The 16,727-nt window shown below is 52.5% G+C and overlaps 1 protein-coding gene across 1 annotated transcript in view; it reads left to right on the top strand.

Moving 5' to 3' along the window:
• Shb (SH2 domain containing adaptor protein B) overlaps positions 1-16,226 on the top strand; it is a 111,255-nt gene extending 95,029 nt beyond the window's left edge. Inside the window, exon 6 of the mRNA XM_051157666.1 lies at positions 15,364-16,226. Coding sequence (XP_051013623.1) covers positions 15,364-15,547 — 184 coding nt within the window. The 3' untranslated portion in view covers positions 15,548-16,226. The remainder of the gene's footprint in view (positions 1-15,363) is intronic.
• Positions 16,227-16,727: the final 501 nt, after the last annotated feature.

Raw genomic sequence — 16,727 nt, 5'->3', positions numbered from 1 at the left:
GTCACTCTTGTCTGGGGGCCCCATACGACCCGGCTCTGACCACAGGGCCCTGGACTTTGTGTCTGTGCCCTGCAGTCTTCTGAGCTGCTAAGTTGGACGTCAGCTGGAGGAAGGGATGCCGGGAGACAACACTGGTGGCCCTGCCTGGGGAGGGAGAGGAGCTCTGTCCTTGGTGAATGAAGAAGGTTAGAACAGTTGAGGGTAGACAGGAGTGAGGTGCAGCAGGCAGGTCCCTGGGAGGGGAGGAAGTGCCACCTGACAGTGCATGATGTTCAGCACCCTCCCCAGGGTAGAGGCGGCCCTGTGCAGTCCAGGTACTGGCTCGGGGCTCTTGCCCCAACTCCCCAAGTACCTGCAGCATAGAATGTCCGAGCCTCAGTTTTCTCTCAGCTGTGACATATTTCATGGGCATTTTAATGAGGAGACAGTGAATAGGAGGAGTCTCATGCATACACACCTTGAGCAGAAGCTTTGCTGTTTATTGCTCGGCTGTTTTCCTTGTAAGCATTGGAAAAGCCACGGGTTCTAGGGAGAGAGAACTCTGCCCATGTCCACATTCTGTTTACAGTGGCGCCAGAGTTTGTGTGGGGGCTGGAGAGAAGACTCTGGTGACGAGTTTGATTCCAAGCTGGCCAGGCATCCATGTGGCAGCTCACAGCCTTCGCTAACTCTACTTCCAGGGGATCTGATGCCCTCTTCTGAGCTCCAGGCATGCACATGGTGCACAAGTGGACACGCAGGCAAAGCCCTCATGCACATAAAAACAGACAAATCTTGAAAAGAAAGGAAAAGGTTTGTGTGGCTGTAACTAAAACATACCCTCCACCCCGTGACTGGGAACTTGAGTTCCACAGAACTAGGGTCGAATTCAGGCTGCCCTCTTCTGGATTGTGCCAGCTTAGAGACATCCCCTGACCTCCACCACCTGTACTCCATGGGGGCTGAAGTGGACAGCTGTCAGAGGTCAGGGGGCTGGGGCTGGCTTTCTCTTTCCTGTCCTCCCCACTGCCCTGCGTCCCCTCCCGATCTCCCATCATACCCTTACCCTCTGTGAACCACAGGGTCCTCCTTACCAGCATCTCATTCTTGTCTCCTCATGCAACCCACCTGCCTGCCTGGTCAGGAACACTGATGGTCCCATGAGCGATCTTGAGGTGTAGACAGCAGGAAGAGATGCTTTAGATGGAACCAAGGCTCAGAGACAGGAAGTCGTTCTCCTCCCCGACCCTGAACCTCAGGCAGCATTTGAGATAGGTGGGCTTGGGCAAGGGTTGGGAATTGGGGGGGGGGGGCTTCCTCTCCTTTTGGGGCTGCTGAAGGAAAAGAAGATGGTTCCGCTCAGTTAGCTTGCTTTATGTTTTCTCCTCAGAGGTTAAAGAAAGTGTGATAATTAAGAAGTTCAACTGCAGGCAAAGGTACACCTCAGCACTCTTTCAAAGTGGGATCGGGGAGAACGGTGGCCTTGCAGAATGAAGGGACGCCTTGATGGTTGTGATTCAGGCGTGAGATGTGCCTGCCTGCCAGCCAGCAGACACTTACCTGCCTGGCCTCCGGATCCAGCCAGCCACTCACCAGGTCCCAGAGCCTGTGTGTCAGCCATTTGGGGGGGGGGGGGGGGGGGGGGGGGAGGTAGGTAGGTAGTATAAATAAAGTCCAGGTAAGTTCAGAAGGTGTGGGTTCAAATCCCGCATTCTCCCCAGGTAGATAGGAATCCCATAGTAGTCCTCGCTCTTTTGGGAAGAGATTCAGGCAGAGACCTCAGCTTGAGTTCCTCACAAAGCAGGTGTGACATAACAGCTCCGAATTACTGAAATACCACCATGAGATATGACAGTGAGGATACCAGAAGAGAGTGGGCACTTAAGAAAGTGTAGCTCAGCTGGGTGTGCTGGCGCCTGTAATCCCAGTACTCTGGGAGACAGGCGCAGGTGGATCTCTGTGAGTTCGAGGCTAGCCTGATGTACAAAGGTACAAAGTGATTCCAGGACAGACTAGCCTACACAGAGGGACCTGCCTTTCCCCCCCCCCCCCCAAAAAAAAAAAAAAAAAAACTAAAGAAAGATCCGCCTCTGTGACACAGTGTGATGAGAAAAGCAGGCACTATGCTTTTGTTCTCACAGCTAGCAGAGGTCATGTGATACCACAGCTGTGTGAGCAGCTCAGATTCTAATGCAGCCTGACATTCCTTCTGCCCTGTGGGGTCCAATTGAGCAGAAGGCACCCCCCTTCCTTACACCAGGACTTCACCCGATGTTGCTGGCAGGACCCAGGTCAGGCGTGCTCTTGCAGCTTTCCCCAGGCAGTCGTGACGTTGTCAAAAGCCTGAAGACATAAAAACCCTGGGAATTAAGGTGGAACCTGAAAATAGGGCTCCTCTACCTCTTAACCCATGGGGGTTTCCGCTTTCTTCTCTGAGTCCAGTTTCAAACCACTAATGATGAAAAGCAACCTTCACTGTTCCCTTTTTGTGGTGGAGGATGTCAAGGTTCAGAGAAGCCAGGAACCTGTTCTAGGCCACATAGCTAGGGGAGGGCAAGGTGGACTGCCTGACCCCTCTTAACTGTTCGCGCCAACGAGATATGGAGGTACTGCATGGGAACTGGGGGTGCCTAGAAGCTGGAGTCCTCTCACAGGCTGGGGTACCTCCTTAGCTTTTCAGGAGTGCTGCTCATGGATGTGTGCTAGGTCAGGAGAGAAGAGCTAGCCACTGGGGGCGGGGGTTGAAGAGGGGGAAGGGAGGGTAGTCGCACCAGCTCGGGGAAGGACAAGGGCTGTTGTGGATGGGTGACAAAGCAGGAAGGGAAAGGAAGGGCAGAATTAAGGGCTGTTCCCAGCTTTCTGAGAATCTAGGGGATCAAGGGTATTGAAAATGTCCCTCCCAGGCTGGGCATGGTGGCACATGCCTTTAATCCCAGCACTTGGGAGGCAGAGGCAGGAGGATTGCTGTGAGTTCTAGGCCAGCCTGCTCTACAAAGCGAGTCCAGGACAGCCAAGGCTAACACAGAGAAACCCTGTCTTTTAAAAAAAAAAAAGTTTCTCCCAGATGCAGCTCCCTGTCCTCACCCCCAGTTGTGAAGGCCCTGGGGTCAGTATGTGCTGTGCTGACTGCCTCACACTGCCAGTCCATACCGTTTATACCAGGAGGTGATGCTTGTCCCTGCTCCCAGCTGGCTCCATCCAGATACAGTGTTGCCCTTTGTTCCTCCCAGGTCCTCTCCAGCATCTGAACCACCCCGATTACATTTCCAGCAGGCTTTTAATTATCTCCTATCAGCCTGTTTCATCTGCTGGTGTGCCTCAGCCACCAGGGGAGGCATTCCAACCGCCCATCCGTCACCAGGAAGCTTCTGTGGCCTGGACACTTTCCTTTGGAGGTGCCGGCTGATCTCTCCAAACCAGAACTTTTTTTGTTTGTTTGTTTGTTTTTTCTAATCACCCTCACACCAGCTTGTTAATATAATGTACTGAATGAAATTTTGCCAGAACCATCCAGGAAACGGTTGCTTGGTGCCTTCAGGGTGATCCCGTGCAGTGCTGAGGAGGAGAGGCCATGAGTGCAGCTGCAGATCTGTGTCTGTGTGAGGAGGAAGAGCAGGCATCTACTACCGGTGGCTTCCCACCTCTGTGCCCCTGAGGCCTTGCATAAGGATACAGGGCTTTATGGAACTGTGCTCAGCTGTGGCATTGAGATGCTGCACAGACGCAGGGGTTCACTGCAGGTTTGGTGCCCCCCTCAAGAGGGGTGTGGTGGAGGATTTTGTTACTCTTCCACTGTGGTAAACAATTCAAGGCTCCCAATGCAAACCCCATCAGCCCTGACTAGAGGCATCTGGTGGATCTCAAAAACCTCCAGGGCGTATACACGATTTAACTGTTCCCTAGGCCTCCTGGCAGGTAAGGCAGAGTCAGGAGGTGAGAGATGTAGATGCTGCCAGCAACTTGTCATAGTCTTGTCCCACCTCCCTGCTCTGCAAGGTTAAGACCCTTCTGGGCCCACAAGTGCTGTCTTTCCTTCCTGTTTTCATCATAAATGTTCTTGGTGTTTGAGGCAGATTTATGAAATTAGATGTCAGGTTTTACAGCCCTCATCTTGGCTCCCATAGCTCAAATGCTAAAGCTGTAAATGCACCGTTTGGCTTTGTGTGGGGTTATGAGTGAGAAGGGGACCCCTAGCATGCGTGTACATCCTGGCACTTCCCCCTCCAACTGCTTAGATCCAGGTTGGTACCCCCAGTGGGTAATCCTCGCCCTGCCCCCCCAAAACATTTGTCACTTTAATCATGCTTGCACCTTTTCCTCTGTTGCTTTTTAAGATTACTTCACCCAAGAGGGTTATCAGCAACAGTTGGGTTTGGCAAAGCTGGCTTATTAGAAGTGCTTTAAATAGAATATCTTTTTTTTCCCTGCCCCCTTTGAAAGTTTTCCTTTCGGAAATCCACATGCGGCTGACGGCCTCCAGGTGTGAGGTTCATCCTTCGACATTCTCAGCCCGATGCTTAAGGTAGGGCAGACAGACAGGGAGGCAGAAGAATTCTGATGGGGCACTAGCGGGCTTCTTGCATGTGGATGGAGGCCTTATAAGATACACGAAGTTTGTTTAGCCTCCTGTTGCCGTGACCACAGCATCTGAAAGAAACAACTTCAGAGAATGATGGCTATTTTTTTCTCATGATTTCCATCCATAGCAGAGAGGGCAGAGCAGCCCAGTGGTAGGAGAACGTGCTGGAGGCTGCTCACATCATTGTTGATTAGGGAACAGCAAGCTAGAACCAAGGCAGGTGTAATCTTCAAAGACTGACTCCCAGTGATCTCCCTCCCTAGCTCAGGCTCCGCCCTCCAAAACAGCACCACCTGCTGGGCAACAAGCCTTCAAACCCTGAGGCCTTAACAGATCTGAAAGGAGAAAACAGGGGAAGTTGGCAATCCTGCCCAGTGATCTCTGAGTTTGAGGCCAACCTGATCTACAAAGTGAGTCCAGGGAAGTCAGGGATGATCCACCTGTAGCTGTGCCAGCCACCAGTGGTTATAGCCCTGCATCCTCTGCCTAATTCTCCGGCACATCTTTGTTGTCAAAGGGCAAGTGATGTGTTAGACACATTCTTCCACAAAGTGAGGCGTCCGCCCTGTGCCCTGAACAGGCGGTGACCAGTGTCCTCTGAGGCAGGTGGAATAGCGCCAGGAGCAGTGATTATGAGCTTGGGATGATGACTCTCACACATGGACCATGTGTTCTGCATCCACAGAGCAGCATGCCCCTTAGGAGTTCCAATTTCCAGGCTGTGGAGGTCATCTTTCCTGTCCAAGACAGTTCCAATCCCAAAACACCATCCAGGGTTGATCTTTGTGGGAATCACAGTTTTAGCAGGCAGGCAGTTCTGATGGTGAGCAACTGTAACTAATTACTTGCAACCATGCTGGGGAAAAAAAAAAACATAATTAATGTGGCCAAACCCTGGCCAAATAATAAAATGGAGGCTTTGTTGTGTATCAAAGCAGAAATCAATTTCATTAGGGAGCACAGAGCTGGAGATTTAATTTTCAGAATGCTCTCTACCTTGTGGAAAGAGGCTGTCAGGAAGCTGCCAGATTGAATGTCCAACATGAGCAGTTTTGCCCTCCAAAGCCAAGACAGCTGAGAAAAGACTATGACCTTCTGGAATTGTCGATCTTCTGAGTGTGGCCTAAGCTGTGGCTTTTGCTCGTTAGCAGTTTTGAACATGTGTCCTTTCGTTTGGGTTAGAAGGTGAGAACTTTATGCAGCTGATGGCTAATGGGGGTGGGGCAGGGGAAGTCAAGTGAGATCCTGTCCTTTGAGACTGAGAGGAAGCAGGTGCCCTTGGGAAGTCAGCAGGCCGCCCCCACCCCCACCCCCGTTAATGGTGGAGTGCATTTGCAGATGGCAGGACCAGTAGCCTAGCTAGGCAAACCCACCAGAGATATACCAGGCAGGCCAGTTGGGTTGCAAACACAGAAGTGACCCCGGGGAAGGAGGGCGTTGTACTCCCATAAGGCTGTGCAGGAGCTGCCTTCTGTGCTCCTCTGCCCTTCCCAGGCGGATAGCATGCCTGCCAGAGCCAGAGCTTGGAGCAGGAGCTACCACCAGCAAAGCTACAGCAGGTGTATTCCAGCTCAGAGCGGAGACTAGAAGGTGGGGTATTCGCTGGCGCCTGAGAACTCACTGGTGCTGCTGCAGGAGCAATGAGAACATTCCCTCCTCAAGTGGGACTAGAAAGGTGGCCCTCAGAATCCCCTGAAAAACACTGAAGGCAGGTGCTGGCCCCAAAGAGGCCCAGGGAGCTACAGGCCTGGGAAGTGTCTTCAAGGGCACACCCTAAGAAACAGTTTATGATACCTACCTCTGGCCCTCCGGTCCTGGGCTTTCAGGTACCTGTGAGGATGGAAGGCTTTTCCCCCTCTGTATGGAAATAGGCATGATTTGATTGTGCATTAGGCATCTTAGTTTGTGTTGGTGGGGCCTCCATGGTCCCCTGTCTCGGTGTATAGAGTGGGAGACTGAGGCCTGGGAGAGGGAAGCAGGCTAGGACCCTGAGCTCTCAACACTGGGCTCAAAAGGACTGCTGGCCAGGAGGTCTCTGAAGACAATCACTGTTGTTCACGTGTCTGAGCTATTGGCAATCTACTACGCACCCTAGAATTTGCAGAGGGGAGAAAACCATCCTGAGGTTAGAGGACTGTTGAGCCCACCCTAACCCAGACTCCAGACAGTGTGGGAAAATGGCTGCTTCCTCTCCCACCCTCCTGTTCCTTACTTGACCTCATAGGGCTGGGTCACTATGGTCACTATGGTCCTTACCACTGATAGCCTGGACAGATCACAGTGAGAGTAGAGGGACTGAGCCCTGCTGCTTGCTGGGAGCCTCCTCTCTCAGAAGCTCTGAATCCTATTGTACTCCCAGCCAGTTCTCAGTGCCTACTAAGGTCATGGAATAAACTGGGGTTTTTTTCTTTTGTTTTGTTTTTTAGTTTTTCGAGATAGGGTTTCTCTTGTAGTCCTGGCTATAGACCAGGCTGGCCTCGAACTCAACAGTGATCCTCCTGCCTCTGCCTCCCAAGTGCTGGGATAAAAGGTGTGCGCCACCACGCCCGGCTAAGCTGTTTTTAATAGAGAAAACTCCCCTCTTTAGCTTTTTGAAACAGCATCTCAGATCACCTGGCTTGACTCTAAACTCACTAAATATCCCAGGCTAACTTCAAACTCCTGGTCCTCCTGCCTCTGCCTCCTAGACGTTGGGATTCCAGAGTTTCCCACCACACTTTGCTCCTCTTCCTGTGCTCTTGTGGCTCCCTCACACAACAATGTGGGTTTGTTTTGTTTTTGCAGTCTGGGAGTGGGGGGAGCTGAACTTGGGCCTCAAGCATGCTAAGCAAGTACTCCACTCTTCTATTCACCTGTTCTTTTTTCTTTTTTGAGACAGAGTTTCTCTGTGTAGCCTTGGCTGTCCTGGACTCACTTTGTAGACCAGGCTGGCCTCAAACTCACGGAGATCCACCTGCCCCTGCCTCCCAGAGTGCTGGGATTACAGGCATGTGCCACCACACCTGGCTGCACTTTATATCTCCAAACAGGCTCTTAGAGTTACATAGGGTCACCTTAACCTCACTCTAACCCAGGCTGTCCTTGAACTTGCAGTTTTCCTGTCTCATTCTGCCAAACAGCTGAAATTACAGGCCCAAGCCACCAGCTGGGTAGAAACAGTATGCTTTCAGGTGTCTTGAAACACCACTTGCTGCTGGGAAGTGATCCTCAGGACCGTAAACACCCTGCCAGTGTCACCTCCTCTGCTCACTGATACTCAGTGACAACACTGGGGCCAACACCTCAGGCTTCCCAACTAACTAGAGAGGCTGCAGCCAGAGGGCAGCTTGGCCATCATGAGTTTGAGGTTAGCAATTTGGCCGTGAGCAACAGAGCAGAGGGATAGCAGCTGTGTGGCAGTTTCTGACCAGCAGGGAAAGTGAGTCCAGTCTTGGGAGCCCAGCCCTGGGCCTTGGATTTGCACCAGAAAAAACCCTTGCTGCTCTTCACCTGCCAGCTCAGACCCCAAGAACTCAGGACAGCCTTTACAGCAGGTGCTAAGAGGGGCAGCGTGGGCCGGCCTCAGACCCAGGGCAGGCTGGCTGGCCTTGGGCCCTGGCTTGTATCCATCCTTGTCTCCCAAGTATACTAGGTCCCAAGGCCAGGAGTGTCCTCCCTCTTGTGAGATACAGTCCCTGAAATTTGGTTATGGGAATAGGAGGGCCAGGTGCCAGGGTTGGTTCTTGGAAGGAGTCTAGAAGCCTTAGGACCCAAGCCTTGTTGGCAGGTCCTGTGTTATGTCTTGAGCCTTTACCAAGGAGCCAGCTGGCCTTCAATCACATTTGTTTATCCTGGAAATGTTTGGGCAGACAGCTAGGTGTGATTTCTGTGCTGGTGACTAAGGAGGAAGTTGGGGTGATAGGCCCAGTTGAGAGCCTCAATCTTCTAAGGAGAATGTGGGCCGGGAGAGACCTGTCTGTCCATCCTATTTGGCCCAAGCTTGTGGCTCCTGGCTTTGTGTTGTGTCTGTGTCTCCAAGCCCGGAAAGCCACGTGGATGGTGCTGGACGACAGTGCCTGTTCTCCCCTCTCCCACCCATGCAGCCGCGACTCTCGCTGGCCTGAGAGCAGCAGTGGAATGACCGCCACCTCAGGAGCCTGAAGCCTGGGGACATCAGTAGGAGCGGAGACCGAGCCAGGATCTGTGGCTTGAGTCTGCTTGGGCCGGTGGCGGCTGCCACTGCCAGCCCTCCTGCCGGTTTCACATGTTCACAGATGAGTCAGAGGGTGGGTGGGAGCACTGACCCAAGGGGGAGACACCATCAAACCACATTACCCTGCACTGTACATGTCTCCGCTCACTCCAGCTCAAGTCTTGTCATTGACAGCTAGCTGTTAGGATGGCACCTCATGTGGGTTTTTCCAACCTCAGAAAATTGCCCTTAATGGTCTCATCTTGCCCCACCTCCTCCTCGTGTGTGATATCAAGCCTTTTACTTCTCTGTCCACCTGCCTGTTTGTCCCTCTGAAGACGGCCCTGCACCGATGCACTGTGATTTACGGAAGGCCTTCACCCGGGCTGTCACTTAGAACTTGAGGGACGCTGGGCACCTCTGGAAGCCTGGTCCCTGCCGGTTTCTTTACTGAAAGTGTAATTATTTGGCTATAAATCAAGCTGTCTGACTGAGCAGCGCTTATATTTAGACATTTTCCCACCTCTGGCTTATCACTGTCAAGGCTTCCCAGAGGTGGTGGGGTGCAGGCATCCACCCTGTGCTCTGTCAGCCTGTTCTGTCCACCTACTTCTTTGGACTCCTGGGGCATCTCTGCTGGAAGGGGCCTTGGGGCCCCAGCTTGCGGGTTTGGAGGGCACAGTCCACAGTGAAGGTCACCTGTTCATGCTCCAGGGTCATTGCCCTGTGACCCAGCAAATTGCTTCTCCCTCCCTTTAACATCTGTTTTTCACATCTGTGCAGCGGACATCTGGATTTACTGCCAGTCCCCTACCTTCGTCATAAATCACGGGAACAGTCAAGAGCTTCTCAGGTGATCAGACCCAGGGCAGCACTGCCTACTGTGGTGACCACACCTGTGATTCCCCACACTAGGGGTGGGGGCTGGGAGGTGTCAGGTCAAGGCTAGCCTGGGCTACATAACAGGATCCTATCTTTAAAAAAAATAAACTTCAAAGGGTACTGCCATGATTTTTTAGAGGTGTCCATAGAGAAATCACCTAGAGATCACTGTGGCTCTCCACGGAGTAGAACTCAGTCAAGGTGTCACCAGGAGAAGTGTGACAACTTACTCTTTCAGTCTCACTTAGGCAGATAGCCTAAGAAACTGTTTCCTCACCTGTACGTTCCAGCTAGGGAGGCCTGTCTTTTGGTTGCTGTGGTGCGTACAGAAACCTCTGCAGGGCAGCCATACAGTGGCTGACTGGTGACACTGTCCTCTCAAGTCACCTAGTGGAATGGCTGGAGCACCGGCTTCCCGGGTTGAAGGAGGGTTTCCCTAGAGACATGGTCCCAGCACAGTGTCCCTCAGGGTCAGGGCAGGTGGGGATATCTGGGAGAATCATGAATTCAAAGCCAGCCTGGGCTACATAGCAAGACCTTGTCTGGAGAGGTGAGAGGGGTGTAGAGGTCTGAGTCATAAAGCTGGTGGCTTTGGTGGGGGTGGGGGGGAAGGGGGCAGCTGAGAGGCAGGGTTATGGCAAGGACTGCTTCTTTTGCAGCTTTTGTGTGGCTATGGAGGTCCATCTTCCAAGACAGTCTCCCTCCCACGGTCATAGAGACTTGCCATTAGAGCAGGGCCTCGCTCCCCTTCAGTTTAGCACACATGTCCTGTTTGTCATGGGCACATGATGTGTCCTACATGAACACAGAACCTGCCCTCTCTGGCCTTGAAGCACAGTCCTCCCTCTGTCGTGGAGAACAGGACTCTGCACCCCCACCCCCCACCCCTCCGGTTGTTGAGTGTGTTGTAAATGCACGGCCTCACTCTTGGCTCCTTCACTAATCTGCCCCCAAATCTGGGTTCTCTGCTCAGATTTACATGTTTGTAAATGGCCCTAACAAGAAGACACGCAAACCCTCAGGGTCCCAGCATGGCAGCGCCCCGCCTGAGGCTTAGCCTGCAACCTCTGAGAAGACAGTTCAGCAGAAAATGGTCTTAATTTGTTGTTCATGCATGCAAGCCCTTGCGAAGGCTGGTGGCTAGCTCAGGGGTCGCATAGGTGAGTTCTGAACTCCAGGGAAGGAGTCTGGCCCACTGTAGAAAATCTCATGGCTCGAAAGGCATGGCTCTTCCCCACAGGAGCCTTTCTGGGCTCCCTCTCCAGCTTACTCTCTGGAGCTTACAGCTGGGGAGGCCTCAGAGGGCCACAATTCCCTGCTCTAGGCAGACCCTGGCTGCAGCCTAGGCAGGCGCTATGAGCCCAGAGGACGGAGTGTGTTCAGCTGGGAAGCCGCACAGTGAGCAGATAGGGTCTCACAAAGCACAGGAGGTCCCTCTCCTGGGACAGGGCAAGTTCTAAGACCCACCTGCATCCATTCAGGTGGGGTGCTTCTCAGAGAAGGTGAAGTCACAGTGGTAGCTGCAGGTCCTGAGTGCCAGGCTGAGAGGGGAGCCCAGGCTACTGAGTCCAAAACACATGCATTAAAGCTGGATATGGTTGAAGACACCGAATGCCAGCACTTGAGAGGTGACAGGAGGATCAGGAGCCCAAGGCCATCCTTGACTACACAGCAAGTTTGAAGCCAGCCTGGCCTATGTCCCTGGAGGAAGAGAGAAAGGAAGGGGTAAGATCCAAATCCTGCCCACCCCACCCATCTTTCCCCAAGAAATAAGGTGCATGGTTTTCTGAGCCTCAGTTTCCCCATCTGCAAGTGGTGCTGGTCATATCAGCTGGTATCCTGAATTCTGAACTGCCTCTGGGGGCCAAGGATGGTCCAGAGCTGACGGATGTGAAGCGCTTAGCTCGAGAGAGCAGCTCCCTGTCACCTTTCTGGCCAAGGCAAAGCCGGAACTCCTCCTGTGCTGATCCATGCTAGTCCCACAGGGCTATTTCCTCCTTCCTCCCACATAAATATTATATGCAAGTGTTTTTAAGTCATTTCATCATGAAAAGAAACGATTTAACATAACTATTACCCAAGATCCTTCATGAAATATGCATCAAGCAATTAGGTCTAAAAGCAAGAGGTGAGGCCTCACACCCTGGCTCAGTGGCGGGCAGCTGTGGGCTGAGTGATGTTTTATTAAAGCTCATGATTAGGAGGCGAGGTGGGGCCTGTTATTAAGGCCAGCACACACCAGGCCTGCTTGCTAATCCTGGGGACAGTGACAAGGAGGTGCTTTTTGTGATGGTAATGAGCGATGTAAGTGCCCTGACAGCCTGCGCACTCCGCCTCCCTGGGCCTTACAAGAGAGGTCATCCACCAGAGAGAGACCCCTAATTGTGACTTGGCTCTCACAAGATGTCCTATCAAAGGAGACAGAGCCAACAAAGGAACAGTTGGCAGGAGCCTGTCGGAGCTCCCTGGGAGAGGTGCTGTCCTGGGACCACAGCGACACCCTTGCTGCTGCACCATGTCTTGAGGAGCATAGGAGCACAGAGCTCTGGTGGTCTCTGCAGCTCCCTGGCTGGGTGCTTCAGTGTATCCCATGGGTGAAGGTACAGTGGCCACAGGCAAGCAGCCACGGTCTCCCTGAGCACACCGGTCTGCTCCCTACAGAGATTTGAATTCTTCCTTCTGTTCCAGTTAAATTGCTGTTGCTGCGATAATACCAGGCTGGGTGTTTTGGCACGTACCTTTGATCCCACCACTAGGAAGGCAAAGGCAGGCAGCTCTCTATGAGTTCAAGGCCACCCTGATCTACATAAGAAGCTCAGAGCCAGCCAGGACTGCACAGTGAGAGTCTGTCACAAAAGAAGCAAAAAGAAACCCAGACCAAAGGCGGCTTGGGTGAAGAAGGGTCTGTTGAGGGAGTGTTGAGGAAGGAGTCTGAGACAGTTGGTCATACCACATCCACAGTGAAGAGCAGAGGACAATAAACAGTCCAGATGTTCCACCCTGCCCCCACCCCTGGCCAACCTGATCTAAGCAGTTCTCCAGTTGAAACTTGCCTGCTGATTCCAGGTTATGTCAAAAAGACAATAAAAATGAGCCAGCGTACCTGGGGGTCTCTGTTCATGTAGAAGTGCGAGTGGCCAAAGCACCCCAGGTGGCACTTCTAAGTCTCTTATGACCGGCTGGGCTGGGATACCACGCCATACTTCAGTGAGTGTGCGTGCACATGGGGTGTCACGTGACCTTTGAAGTGACTGAAGACCCAAGAACCTCTTGGGGTAGGATTGCCACCCTGTCTTCTTGGCTAGGGCTTCAGGCTAGTCCCAGTTCCTGGGACAGTTTTGTGTGTGGCCCCCCAAGTCTGTCCCTCTGGTCTCTGGCTTGCCCTTGCCATGTGCCTGGAGAGGGCACCTGCCTAGTGCCTCCTGCCTCTCCTGCTACCTTGCCTGGCTTCGTGTGGAGCACTAAGGGTCTGGAACGTGTTCTGGGAGAAGGTTGGGCCTTGCTGTGACTGCTGCGGTGGCCTTGAGTGCCCTGTGTGCATAGGAAATACAGCCTGGTGCCTTCCTCTACCTGTGGCTGTTAGAGCCATTCCCACCCTTTGCTGCCTACTAGATGGCATAAGAATCTAGTGTAGAAATCTCCTGTTAACCTTTAACCTTGAGAATCCCTCACCCAGACCCCCTTGAAGTGTGGTGGGAGCTGTTGTGTCAGCCTCTTAAGAGCCGTGGCTGCCTCTGTCTTACGAACTCTCTGCTTTGCTCCCTCCGATGTGACTGTGGAACGCGGTCGGTTCCTTGGCACCCCTCTTCGACCCAGGCTGAGCAAGCTTCCTGGGCGTCTTCTGGGTGTCACTTCACTGCAGCTTCAAGTCCCTTTCAGAATGGCTGGTGTTTGCAGGCTCTACATCATGCTGAGAGCATGAGTCCTTGGCACACTGGGCTTTTTGTTTTCTGTGTGATATGTTGGCCTTTCCAGGTGCCTGAGTAAGTGTTTCCCCCCACCGCCTCCTCCCCCATCCCAGGGTGCAGTGACCCTTCACTGCAGAGCCGAGCTTGCCACAGGCTCTGTAATTAGAACATCACAGCCTTAAAACTCTTGATTTAAATTTCAGTTCTTCACAAGAATTATTCTCTCTCGAAATGTAATTGCTCTCTGAACGATTTCCTTTAAGCCCGGGGTGACATCTCTAAATGCATCATTGTGCGCAGATGCATTGCTAGACGCATGCACATCATTAGACATTTCTTCTCTCCATTTGGAGAGCATAGTAGGTTTGGGGGGCCCCATTCCACCCAGAGAGCAGATAAGGTTTAAGACCTCCATTGGACCGTAGAGACCAGAAAAGCAACTGAGGCTCAGGAAGACCATAGCCCTCAAGAGTCCACATGAGACTCTTGGCTTACCTAGATAGCCCTGGCTGCTGGATCCCTAGGGCTGTTCACAAGTTACCCAGGATGGGCTCTGAGATGGTGGCACACTCCCAATCAGAAACCTTAAGTTTATTTTATTTTGTTTTGTTTTGTTTTATTGTTTTTATATGCATTGGTGTTTGCTTGTACATTTATGAGTGTGAGCGTATTGGATTCCCTGGAATCTCCAGTTACAGACAGTTGTGAGCTGCCATCTGGGTGCTGGGAATCGAACCCAGGTCCTCTGGAAGAGCAGCCAGTGGGATCTCTCCAGTCCTGAATCCTTAGGTTTCTAACAAATGAAACACACTGGGTAAAATTGCACAGTGCCACAAGAATGGGTACAGGTCAGGTTTGGTTAAATGAACAGGAAGTGGCAGCCTGCACCAAGGCAAGGTGATGGAGCCATGTGTGAGCCAGGGTGTGACTGGAGGGTTAGGGACCTCAAATGGAAGAGGTCTTCCGGGACAGGCCATGCTAAGAGTTGAAACACTTGGCCTTCATCATCCATGACCTGTACCCACCTGGCATGTTGCTGGAGTGCAGGCTGTGATGGACAGGACTCATGAGTTCTCAGCAGTCAGGGTCTGCCACTGCTTTTCTTTCAGTTTCTCAAAAGCTGTTCTTCCTGAAGCCAGGTAGAGTGGGCACAGAGATCTGGCCCTGCTCTCACACAGGCTCTTGGGGAAACTGAGTACGGGGTGGGGTGGGCACGTGTTATCACACCCTAGACAGTTGAGTGCAGATAAAGCCAGCATTATCTTTAGGGCAGTCAAGTAAAGGAAGAGACTCCGCCCTTGAGCTTCTGGGTGGCTGCTGGTGGAAAGCATTTTCTGCCCACATTCCATTGGCTATAGCTCGTCATGTGGCTAACTGTACTTGAGAGAAGCTGGGAAATGTAGTTCCTGGCTGGGTTGCCCCTTCCCTCAGACAGTTGCACTCTATCTAAAAGAATATGCAGCCATTGCTGCCTACCACACTGGCCAAGGCCACCTGTCAGTGGGGGGCATCTCGCATAAACCTGCAAGGTTTAAACAGGTCCCTGCATCAGTGCAGGGAGAAGAGCTAGTTACCCTCACGAAATCCTCAAAAGTTTTCAGATGGAAAGTCTTTATATACATTGCTTTATCTCTGGACCCCAGTCAGATGCTGGAGTGAAAGGTGTTCCCGGGTGTGGCTGCGACCCGTTGTCTCAGACAGCTGGGAAACTTTGCACCCTTCCCTAGTGCCCAGAGCTAGCTTCTGCATGTTGGAGCAAAAGCAAGTGCAAGCAGCACCTTCACAGTACCTCTTCTCTCCTCAAGCACCGTGCGCGTCCTCTGACCTCTGTGTTTTGTTCACAGGAGCAACCAGGGCTTTATGCACATGAAACTGGCCAAGACCAAAGAGAAGTATGTTCTGGGTCAGAACAGCCCCCCTTTTGACAGTGTCCCGGAAGTCATCCACTACTACACCACCAGGAAGCTACCCATCAAAGGGGCCGAGCACTTGTCCCTCCTCTACCCAGTGGCTGTGCGGACTCTGTGAAAAGACCAGCCTCACCCTGCTCTGTGACCAAGACTATCACTTGGAGGAGCTGGCAAGGCACCGACCAGCTCTCTGTGTTGCCAGCGGTGTCCAGTGTGTGTCGTGTGTATGGTACTAGCACACTGCATGTCTTAGAATGCTGTTGCCACTTAACAGGCTTGGAGAAGGCCTGGATGAAGAGGGACAGCCTGCTGCCACAGCGCCCCAGCCCCTGCCCCACCCCCCTCCTTGAGTTTCTGTGAATTAAACTATTTGCAATCCAAAGAGATGCCTTCCAGGGTGAACAAAGGTGGAGCTGCTCCAGTGGTGGGTGGGGCCCGGCGGTGGGTGGAGCGGAGCCCTGGCCTGCATCTCTTTGTTCTCCAGTTGTCAAGAGCTCACCTGTGTGTGGGGACAAGGTTTTCCCATTGGTGCTGGGAGCCCAGGAGGCCCTGGGAGAGCCGCCCCCTCTGGTGCATGTGTGAGTCTCTGGGAGTACATATTGAGTGTACACTGACGAGACCATGCCATAAACCAGAGTAAGCCCCCATCTACTATTAGATGTACACTCTGTAATCGTTAGATGTCAAGGAACCATTGTGCAGTCGAAGAGGATGCAATTATTTATGAATAGGGTGTGTAAATAAAATAGTCATTTAATATATAGTATTAGCCCTTTTTTTAAATGCCTGCCTGCTGGTCTAATTCCTAAGCAAGATGCGTGTCTTGGACTCGTTGGCTGGTTTAGCAGGCCCTGCGGAGGAGAGTGAAGAGCTCCAGTCAGGTCTTGGCAACTTTCCAGGCACCTGAGTGGTCACCACTGGATCTGGCCGGAAGGCACAGTGTGGCCAGAGGGGTAAGTCAACCTGTGTGAATGTGCAGTCTTACCCTGGATTCAGACTCTCCTCCTATGTATGCATGGCAGCCGATGGCAAATCGGAATTAACCCCTCCGGTATATAGTGCCCTCGGGTCTACAGAGAGTTTTCTCCCCTAATCAGTTGGTCACGCTGCACTGGAAGGTGTTTAATATGTGGGAGAAAGAGAGGCTCAGAGGGGGCAAGGAGCCTCCCAAGGTCACACAGCTCAGGAGCAACCCAGCAGGCTCTACAGCTGGTGCTGCCGTGGGCTCTGAATGGCCTCACTGTCACCTTGTTTAGGGTGGAGTGAATTCCTGGTATGTGAAGGGACATGGAACCCTC

The sequence above is a fragment of the Acomys russatus genome, chromosome 2, assembly GCF_903995435.1.
Source record: "Acomys russatus chromosome 2, mAcoRus1.1, whole genome shotgun sequence".
Lineage (NCBI taxonomy): Eukaryota > Metazoa > Chordata > Mammalia > Rodentia > Muridae > Acomys > Acomys russatus.
This window is presented reverse-complemented; position numbering and strand designations above follow the sequence as displayed.